General features: G+C 44.6%; 1 protein-coding gene across 2 annotated transcripts in view; it reads left to right on the top strand.

Annotated features, from left to right (window-relative positions):
• The first annotated feature begins 374 nt into the window (after positions 1 to 374).
• Positions 375 to 11,236, top strand: part of drc11 (dynein regulatory complex subunit 11) — a 54,617-nt gene continuing 43,755 nt past the window's right edge. Inside the window, exons 1-4 of one of the 2 annotated variants that reach the window (XM_077199171.1) lie at positions 375 to 510; positions 2,252 to 2,579; positions 2,844 to 2,963; positions 3,091 to 3,273. In XM_077199171.1, coding sequence (XP_077055286.1) covers positions 500 to 510; positions 2,252 to 2,579; positions 2,844 to 2,963; positions 3,091 to 3,273 — 642 coding nt within the window. In that variant the 5' untranslated portion in view covers positions 375 to 499. Of the gene's footprint in view, positions 511 to 2,251; positions 2,580 to 2,843; positions 2,964 to 3,087; positions 3,274 to 11,236 lie in introns of both variants that reach the window. The other variant, XM_077199170.1, reaches the window with a different exon arrangement.

Here is an 11,236-nt window from a genome sequence, read left to right as displayed (position 1 = left end):
TTGAATGAGCTCAGCAACGCAAGCGTGGTGTTGTGTTGTTTTGCATAGCGGGATGCCAAATTAAAGCTTGTTAGTAACAGAGACTTGACATGCTTATCGGATAAGATAACAAAACGATGAAAATAACCGGCTAGATCTCTCATTATGTGTTAGAATCGCATTATGTGTTATAGTTAAGTTGATAGAGTATTGTATTCTGCTTTTAACTCGTTGCATAAATGCCCCGTGCTCTGTCTCAGAAGCAGTGAAGAGGCTTTGATCTCGTTGCCATGGCAGCTGTCAGCAGCTCAACGCAAACCGCAGTCTGTCTGGCGCGAGACTTGTCCAACTCTAGTTTAAAAATGGTTAACTAATGAATAATCAAAACTTACTGCTTGGATGCCTTACTTCGCTTCGTTTAACTATTTTAGTTTCGAAAGCGGCGGCTTGCAATTGTTTTCCCTCTGATATTCAAATAGCCTACCGCACGTTCTAAACTAAACTCTGTAGGGCGTGGAAGATGTCGCAGAGGTGAGTAACTGCACTTTTACCTTGTGCATTTTACTGCGAAACGGGAATGTTGATGTGATAACAAAAAAGTACCATAGTGTTTATTATTAACAAAAATTGTGTAATGTCTGTGTGAAAACTGTAATATGTGTTATGAAGCCTACGCAGTGAACAGATCTACTCGCCTACATATGTAACGAGCAGAATAGTTTGATTATAAGACATATGCAAGACTGAGGAGAAATTAAAAAAAGAAAGGTGCAAAAGAAAGTGTTCTTTGGAAACGCAAGTTTGGGAACAAACGCCTACTAGGAGAAAGTTCACATTGCATTGCAGTTCCTATGACAACATAGAGCAAAACTACTTAGAACCAGCATTTTTGTCCCTAATAGGAGCTATTAGAGATTTAGGGCCAGTTGCATAAACGGCTAAGACTAGTATTTAAAGTTAGTCATCACATTTTTTTTCTTTTAAACTGTTCATAACCGTTTTAAGTCAGTTATATATAAACGTAGATTGGTCTAATTTGATACTAAAAAGTAAGACTATTTGCCCCTTGACTAACTGTTAGTTGGTCATACTAGATAACTAGAACTTAAGACACAGTCTTAACGTATTTGCTATGTTTAGCAACTGGCCCCAGCTTTGGTGTGTGGTGCATGTTTTTTTTAGTAACCTTCACACTCATTTTTCTAAAGCAAATCACTTCATTTAATAGTAGCCTACTGCACATGTAGAAAGTACATTTTAAATTCCTCAAAAATAACATCAAGTAATTTTCCTCATCAAGCACTACTTTCAGCGGACATTCATTATTTACTGCAGATTTCAAGTGAATTGCAGTACTTCTGCCTTTGTTGTCTGTCATATTTAAGATATCTCTAAGAGGCGCCTCTCTATTTTATTGTAAATGTTCTTTTACAACCTCCTTTCTAACCTCCTCCCACAACTCCTCCCCTGCCCCCCTCCCACTCTAACTATCCCATCCCCTCCTTTGATTTTGCCATCCCTACAATTTGAGTAGCTCTTGGCAGTGTTAATGCCCAGAGGGGAACAATACTGTATGGACCCATCAGAATAAGAAAAGAAGGTGGTTTCACCCTCGCCATGAACTCTTTCAACAATCACAAAGGGAGCACCCACACGAGGGAGTCAAAGAGGTCAGAGGACATCTGTGGAATTCATGCGTATTCAACTTTAGAAAACGAAGAATGGAGAAATAATGTTTGTCAGGGTATTTCTTCCATTATGTGGCTTAATATGCTTACGTGGGGTGAATTCAGTTTGCATTCTGTGGTTTCCCACATTCATTTTGCACAGTCAGGCATTGGCGGTGCTAGTTTTGGCCTGAGGGTCGGGAAAACTTTTCCAGAGGGCAGGTGCTCTCAACAGGTGTAATTGGGGCCCGTTAACAGGTACTATCGCAGATTTACATGTCTCTGTTGTTTGCATTTCAAAGACAGGTTGTCATGGAAGGCCATGGAAATGTTAAAATATAGAAAACATTACATAACTCAGCATTTATAAAAACAAATAAAATAATAAAATGAACTGCTTTTCAATAAAATGAAAACCTTGATTTTTCAATGCATAAATACAAAGCTGTGCACCATTAATAAGAACACGGGAAAATATAATCTTTGTTTTATCCAAATAAACTGTTAATAAAACAAAGGAAATATGTTAAAATGTAAGATTTACAGAACTATTATCTCATTAAGCTATCATTATTACCTAAATATAATCTTTATCCTTTACCCAGTTCTTATGGCCGAATGTGGGATGCTGCTCAGGGAGCTTTGGAGTACCTTTTGGAGGATGAGTATCCCACAATGCAACTCCATCCTCAAAAGGACCGCATGCAGGTTTTTCAGACATTGGCGACTTTCTATCTGCGCTACCTGAAGATATTCCGTGCCCTGGAGGAGGTTTATGATCAGCTTGTTCACCCCCAGAAGAGACGGGTTGTGCACCAGGTTCTTGAGGGGGTGATGGGACGACTTTTAGAGCTGAAGAATGAGATGGTGGAGCTGGAGTACTCCGAGTTTCACTACTTTGATGACATACTGCAGGACCTCAAAATGACACCTGTGAGTGAGATAATAAAATACACTTACAGGTACAGAATGCTGTTTTGGTCTGTAAGATTCAGAAGAGTGAAATTCCTTGAGGGAATTTTGAAGATTTGGGCTTGGGAAAGATTTAAGTGCTCAATGTCAAAGTGGATTTTAGCAGACTAAGCCTCTTGTTTTTCCTCTGAATTTAGTGGATGCTAAATGGGGTCACTAATGCACAGCCACTTTTACATATGACCTGCATTGTTCAGGGCTGATAATAGTTTGAAATTTTTTTAGGAGGATCTTGAGGTGCCTATCCCACACTATTTTGTGAGGGAGAAGATGAGGGCACTGAAAGAGAGAGAGAAGATGTTGGCCCATATTTTGGCTAAAGGAGGACATCATGAAGATAAACCTGTGAGTATATCATTATGTACAAATATTTATTCTCTAAATACAAAAATATGCAATGCTAATTCAAATAATGGTTGTACCAAATGCAGTGCACACTTCATGTGTGTGGGTCTGGTTTCTCATTTAGCAGGTACCAGTTCAGTCCATGTCTATAGAGCGGGCAATGTGGCTGCTACAGGTCAGTGAGCGAGCACGGCAGGGAAGACTGAGAGCTCACTTCATGAAGACGATTCGGCAGGAGGAACAAAGAAGACTTCAGAGTTCAAGCTCTAGTATACTGGACCCTGACTGGGCAGCCACCTGCATTCAGAAGGTATCAGGAAATCACTTGATTTTCAACAGTGAGTTTGCATTGCAGTGAAATCACTGATGCATTGAATGGATGGGTTTGAAATTGGGAAAACAAAGGAATGATGAGGCAAACTTTCTTGCAGTGAAATTATAAATGTTACTACTTATATATTACAATGACTGCACAAATGCTGTCATTATTTACTAACTTTCATATTGTTTCAAAATTGTATGGCTTTCTTTCTTCTTCTGGAACACAATTCAATTTTGAAGAACTGTTTTGTCCAAAAGGACATAAACATATAGTGCAATTAATGTTTTGACTGATATATACCAAGTTTTTGAAGCAAAATGTATCACATTGTATGATGAACAGATTATATTTAAGCCCTTATTTACTCTTGAATCAAATTAATTGAATCAATCAGTGCATATACAGTATGCACAGACTACATAGAAAATGGCAATACAAACCAGAAAATTTGGGGTATACCAGTCAGGTTGAATGGATTAATTTGATGCTTTATGTCCAATTTTGAGCTTGAAAGTTTTGGATCCCATTGGCTTTGAGAACATGGGAAAAATATTTACAAACATTGTTTGTAATATCATTTGAGTTCTGTAAAAGAAAAACAACTCTATTTACCGTTAATGGGTCCTTTTGGCCCAGAATTAGGCCCTTGTTCAATTAGAACAATTAAGTAACTTTTGTTCTTTTTAAACGTGCCTTCGAAAGCATTACTGCTTCTTGAAACAAAAAAATGGCACTGACATAAGTTGCTTTCAGTTAAGACATCTCAAACATGCATTTTAGTCTGGGACTAAGCTTAAGCCTTGTCTGTGAAACTGGGCATTTGAGTCACAATACTAAGAAATGTGACTTACTAGTACATAAAACCCATATTTAATCAATAAAACTCTCCCAAATGTTGTCCCAACTAGTCAAACAGAGAAGTCTGCATAAATAATTTTTTATTGAGCAATATTGTCTCAGCATGTACTGATGCATGAATAAATTATGCGGTTACTGTTATAGTTACGAGTACTACTACTCAGTGTCATTACATCAGAGTAAGCTAAATGGCTATCGAGGTCATAAAATAAATTATATTATGGCCCCCAAGATTATGCATACATCATAACATTACATCAATAATATCTAATTTTATAAATTGATTGTTGATGTTCTTGCATCAAACGGAAGGGAGGTAATGTCTGCTGCCCTACCTGTGCATGAACTCAAATGTAGAGGTCAAGCCATCTCCTTTCACACTCATCAGTTGTCACATTTGACATGCAGTCCGCTCACAAAGGACTATGAATGACATGTGATCCCATCCAAAGCATAAAAGATATATATCCACCTCATCTGTGGGAATAATGTGCTTGTAGACCCTTTGGCAGGAGGAGGGAGATTAGCATTGGAGTGATGAGAGATGGGAAAAGGAAAGAATTCCTGGATTTTTGGTGTTCTTTTTCAGTGCCATCCTAATCATGACATCTGAGCTCATGTATCCTGACATCTTTTTGAGCGAGTGTTCGCTTTGGTTGGTGAACACAGACATAGATGTAGCCTGAAAGAGATTGCAGATACGATTTTGGAGATCTGAAATTTTTTACAGTGCAGGTGTGTAACTGACATTGCTCAGTGAAATAGTACAGAAATACATAGACGAGGGTCCCTGTTGTCAGGATTGTGTTCTAGTTATGTTCCAAACACTGAAAGTGCGTAGGGACCTATTTAAATCATTGGTGTTCTTATTATTATTAGCGGCCAAGCACTGAAAGTGCATAGGCACCTATTGAAATTGTTGGCCTTCTTCTTCTTCTTCTGTTTCTTCATCTTCTTCTGCTCTGGAAGTCTATGGCAGACCATAGAACCGCTTGCAGGAAAGTTATGAAATTGTGAAATTTCAGAAAAAGCGCCCTTTTCGAACTCATCCTAGACCTAGACGGTTGCTCCGATTTTCATGAAAATTTAACCAGATCATCTACAGACCATGTCGCAATGCCTTATCGTATTCAGACAAAACATGGTACATGTCATCACAAGCATGACCTGTGGTGACATGCTGCGTTTTGGCTCAGCACCACCTACTGGTCCAGAGAATCATAAAAACGGTGTCGTTAGATTTGGGGCATCATGCCAAAGTCGAATGATATCCAATTTGATCCATATCGGCCATTTTGGGCGTCGGCCATTTTGAATTATGTACTAAAAATAACAGTACGCTAATGCGTTCATAAAATAAAGTATTTTGGTCATCAGCACGATGCCATGAAAGAGTCTGAATGGTGAAAAATCCAGCTGCACCTAGTGGTTAAAAAAATTATTTACATGCTTATAACTTTGGATTTGGTTGACTTATTTTCACGGGAGTCATCTCATTACATTCCTGAATCCTTGTCGAATCCAACGATACCAAGCATGTTAGGTTTTGCCACATGGTTAATGTAACGTAGTAAATTAGCGCTTAAAAAGCATTTGTCAATATTTTCAAAACCGTTAGACCGATCAAGACGAAACCACCATAGGAAGTTCAGAAACAGGTTTTTGACTGATTTTGTAAGCTCAAATGTCAAAATATTAATAGTAAGTGACAAGAAAAATGCAAACACAGTCAGGTGTGGGTCATTTTTTGTATGTGTTTATACATATAAATGTCTATAACTCCAAAACTAATTGAGATATTTTCACCAAATTTGACACACACATGTATTGGCTCACTCTGAGGACACATGGAAAATATAGTGGGATTTTGCCTCTTGTTGGCGCTATAATAGAACAAAACATGAAATTGCCATTGACCTCAATATAGTATTGTGATATAAAATGCCATACTTTACGAATGCATTAGCGTATGTTTCGAAACTCGGTATGGGTCATCGGCACCATGCCTTGAAGGTACTCAAAAAGTTTTGGGGGAGCCCCCTTGTGGTGAAAAAGTTATAACAAAATTTCTAAAAATGCTAATGACTTTTGAATAAATTTACATATTGTAATGACATTGGTCTTAAGGTTTGTCATTGTCACCTCACTCTGACCACATCACATCAATTTTATAACTGCACCACCTATTGGTTGAAAGTGATAATCCATTAAATCATATTTTTAATTACTGTATGATTCTTCAGCCATTTTGCCTAAAATCATCTTTAAATGTATTTAATTGCTCATTGTTGAAGTTTGTCTGACACTCCCAGCCATGTTGGCATATCTTCTTGCACTTGGCATCGATAATTGCTGCTTGCAGCTATATTTGTGTTTGATTCTGTCATTCTAAGGGTGCTTTCACACTGGCAGTTTAGGTCGGAACGGGGCACGGTTCGCATGATAAATCGCTAATGTGAACGCTGTCATCCGGAGTTCGGTTGCACTCGAACTGTGGTGCGGTTCGTGTGAATGTAAAAAGCAACACGGACTCGGGTGTGCACTTGTTCAGCAAGTAAAGTAACCTGCGTATGCCTTTTAGCTGATTATTATGTATTTAGTTAAATAAAATACATAAATGAGCCTGCAGTGTATTCGCGCATATCGCGTGGAATCAGGGCAACAAACTTTGAAATCCACTGTCTCCTCAAAAAAGTCAGTTTGCAGGCAGCAGAAAGCCACCTTATGCGACACACACTCACTGTAAACCTGTTGTACACTCAGCTGTGCATAATAGCACAAAATTAATAAAAAACACAATATATATCGACCCGCGTTCTGTTTTCTATCATGCGCAGTGCACGTTTGCGATGACGTAATATGCATGCAAACGCACCAGGTTTCGATAGAATCAAATTGAGTGTGAAACCAGACCAATGCTGCTGGGGGCACCGGGAACAATCTCACAAACGAGCCCAGTGTGAAAGCACCCTAACGGCCGTTTCACACCGCAAGCATGATCGGCGCGTGAGCAGCACGTCAGCGCAACTACATCGTCACTGAAGCTGCAGACGCGCGCGAGTATTCACACTGGAAGCGTTTGTACAGCGTCACAACAGCGGCTCCCAGGCTACACATAAGGCTACATATAAGCAAGCATATCTTTACAAGGACTTTTGAAAATTTTGTTTTTAGATTTTGGTGGTCATAAACACATTTGAAGTTTGTTCAAAGCCCAAACTGAACAATTAAAAACAAGTTTGATGGGTACATTTTCTATAAAATGTTATTTTCTTTATTTTAGTCTTCATTTCCTTTTCTGACATACTGCAATTCTTGTTAAAACACACTAGACATGCAAATTCTATGCGTTTTGGGCACTTTTTGTGTGAAATCATATTAATTGTGTCCATCAAAAGTGTGCTTTCACTTTAATTGAGCGTGAGCAGCGCAGCAAAAATAGACTCGAAGCCGAAACCCCCGCTTCACTGCTGCTCACGCGACGCCCCTGCTTGACGCTCACGCGCTGCTCCTGCTCTCGGTGTGAACGCACTCATTGATTAACATGCACGCCGAAAAAAATTGGCGCTGCTCACGCGCCGCTGACGCTTGCGGTGTGAAACGGCCGTAAGTTGACCTAATTTACATGTCTGTGGATTCAGTTCACCTGTTGTTGATTAATCAGCTCATTAGTTCCCTTTCAGTCGATAACGTCGGACGTAGTCCACGTCGACTGAATTGGGATCACGCTAGGGAGCCTATCATCTTCGATTACTATTGAACGAGCCAATGGAATTTGGCGTGCGTGATTTGCATCACACACTCTGCCCCCACGGCGCGGGTATAAATACGGAAGTGGATGCACGCACTAGTTGCCTTTCGCTTCGGAGCCGTTCGTCTTTGATGTCTCTGAAGAGTGCTGTTGTGTTCAACGAGCGAGTGTGTCGGTGTTCTTACGGGAAGACCTCTCCAGTGTTGGTGTTCTACAGCGTGGTGCAGCGGTGATCGCGAGCTTCTCAGCTCTCAACTGCTGTTTTAACAGCATCAAATTTCTATTGTTTGTTTGTGTGTTGACGGTTGGTTAGAGGGCGAGAAGTGAGTGCTTCACTGTTAGTTGAAAGACTATTCAGTGTTTGCCGCGGTCATTCCCTGTGTGCTCCGGCACTGGTGACGGTCCCATTTCCTAGAAGAGCAACATGGGTGTGAGTGCGTCTTTTTCAAGATGCCATTCCATCCGTGCGTTTCTGGGTGCGGTCTGGCACTATCCCCCTCTGACGGTCACGAAAGTTGTGTCGCATGTTTGGGCTTACAGCATGCTGAGGCAGCTTTCGTGGATGAGTCATGTTCTCACTGCGGGAACATGACCATCTCGGTGTTGAGATCTAGACTCGCCTTCGTCAAAAGCGTTGGTGCAGTCCCCACCTCTGGGCCCCGCCCTTGTTCTTCCTCTGGGTTACCTTCCCAGAGGAGGACTGGGGCGCCGTCCAAGCTGGGTGATCTGAGGATCACAGTGAGGGGTAATCCGCCCGGCCAGGCCCCGTGGGTCCCTCACTCCTCTTTCACACCGCAACCGGTCGAGCTCCCCATTGGTCCCGCTGGTCCCTCTGTAATGGACAGGCCAGCCGTGTCATTTGGGGCCCCTCCAGGGGATACGATGTCAATCGCAGCATCGGAGGGGGAGCTGAACTCTGGAGATGATGACTCGGCTGCACTGCCTCACTCCGGGAGACCAGTGTTGCCCGAGCCAGATCCAGAGATGTCAGCTATGCTGAAAAAGGCCGCCGAGGCGGTAGGGCTCGTGTGGAACCCTCCACCGTGTCTCGAGCCGTCTCGGTTGGATGATTGGTATATCGGGGCGGGCCGTACTGGTTCTCAGTCCGCCGCCCCAGTTCCTTTCTTTCCGGAAGTGCATGAGGAGCTGACGAGGGCATGGATGGCACCTTTCTCTGCCAGAAACCGCCTGAGTAGCTCCTTCTCCCTCACTACCCTTGATGGGGGAGCGGTGAAGGGTTACGAGGCTATCCCTCCGGTGGAGCGGGCCGTTGCGATGCAGTTATGCCCAACGGCGGCCGCTTCCTGGAGGGGTGATCCTCGTCACCCCTCTAAAGCCTGTAAGTTCTCGTCCGCTCTTACGAGCAAGGCTTACAAAGCTTGTGGGCAAGCCGCTTCCTCCTTGCATGCCATGGCGTTGCTCCAGGTCCACCAGGCCCAGGCACTCATGAACATGCACGAGGGTAGTTCGGACCGTGAGCTCATGGGTGAGCTCCGCACTGCAACTGACCTCGCCCTCCGGGCGGCGAAGGTTGCAGCTCGCGCGGTCGGTTCGGCGATGTCCACACTGGTGGTCCAGGAGCGCCATCTCTGGCTCAACCTGGCCGATATGAGAGAAGCGGACAAGGTTCGGTTCCTGGACTCTCCCATTTCCCAGGTTGGGTTATTCGGCGACGCTGTGGAGAACTTTGCCCAACAGTTCTCTACAGCTCAGAAACAGACGGAGGCCATCCGGCACATCCTGCCTCGGAGGGACGCTACTGCCTACACCCGCCCACCGAGGTCAGATCCTCCGCCTGCTCGTCGCCGAGGGCGTCCGCCCGCAGCCGCCTCAGCTCCCGCCGGACCATCGCAGCAGCCTTCACCCAGGTTCCGCCGTGGAGCCGGCCGCGGAAGGGGCGCCCAGCCTGCTCCAGGCGCTGCCAAGCCAGGTGGTAAGCATCAGCGCAAAAGAAAACGCTGAACCTGGACGGGCTCTCAGGGATGGAGGAGTTGCTCGTGGAGTGGTCGCCGATCCACTCCCTCTGGCTGGTTGGAGGGCCGGCTGGAGTTTTTTGTTATGTGTGTGTCTGTTCCGCCGCTGGCCCCTATAAAAACGGGGTCAGCGGTACCCACATATTCAGAAAAAGAGCAAATTTTCTATTCCTGAGTCCCAAGTGGACTAGTCTGGCGGGTGTGACCCTGTATTAGCCTTACATCCCCCAGCTTCCCTTGGTCGCCAGCAGGCAGCTTGGGGCGTTCGAGGACCCGGTCATCCGCCTTCTCACATCCCCTGCCGCTAGTGGAGACAGGTAAGTGTTGCACTACACACTAACACCACTATCTCTACTTTGCTGCCCCACCTCAGGCTCGGCTACCCCGCTCAAGTCAGTGATAATCATCACATTAGGTGTTGAACAGACGTGCTCCTGAAAATTCTGTGATATTCATCACACCGAGTGTGGAGCAAAAGTGCTCCTGACTTGTGCGTGTTTATCTTATCCTGCTGGCGAAGGATTTGATATAGCCGCTCCTCCAGCCGGTACGAAGGCCAGTCGCAAACTCGACTGCGTGCTACTAGGTGGTGAGTCGTGACCATCTTGGCCCAAGATTGGTCTGCAGCTTTGACCTGAAAGACATGTGCTTCAGATATCTACCTCCCGCACCGCAGGCCATCCTGTGGGTTGCGTCTAAGGGTGGAGTATCAGTACAGTGTCCTTCCCCTCGAGTGCTCCAGAGCCCGTTGGGTCTTCAGGTCTACTGGAAGAGAGTAATCTCGCCCACGGGCTGAGTATCTCTTTTTCAGTTTTGGAGAGGTACGCGGTCTAACACGTCTCTCCAGTGAGAATGTGTTCAGCTGGTGTTGAAGTGAGAAAGGGTCCCACTGAAAGAACTTTCAGAGTCTCCTGGGGTATATGGTAGTCGCAGCCTTTGGCTTCCTCCATATGTGACCGCTTCAGCGCTAGCTTCACGATCGAGTCCCGAGGTGACCGTGGCAGAGCAGCTCACCCTGTGTGACTATAGTTCATCCCGGTCTGCTGCCAAACCCTCTTCAACAGAGGGGCCATGTACAAAGGGCCTGGGCGACCCCCGACTACACGGGCATTCGTGCCTCGAGTTGTTAGACGTTGCGACCGTTGCGCAAGCTTCCCCTGCATGTCACAACTCACCCGTCACCTCCTCCTTGGAGTCAGACGCTTCTGAGGGCGCCTCGTTCCACTCCTCCCGCTTACTCAATCGTGCCGCCATCGAGCCTCACGACAGTTATAGCCAGGGCAAGTGGAGACTCCATCCCCTGGGTCCGGTGGGTCATGACCATTCCGGGGCCGCTCAGTCGCCCCCGGTTTCATTTTTTCGCCAGTGT

The sequence above is a fragment of the Siphateles boraxobius genome, unplaced genomic scaffold (genome assembly GCF_051911475.1).
Source record: "Siphateles boraxobius isolate OS27281-9 unplaced genomic scaffold, OSU_SipBor_1 41, whole genome shotgun sequence".
NCBI classification, from domain to species: domain Eukaryota; kingdom Metazoa; phylum Chordata; class Actinopteri; order Cypriniformes; family Leuciscidae; genus Siphateles; species Siphateles boraxobius.
The sequence above is the reverse complement of the archived record's forward strand: the minus strand, read 5'-3'. Positions and strand labels throughout refer to the sequence as shown.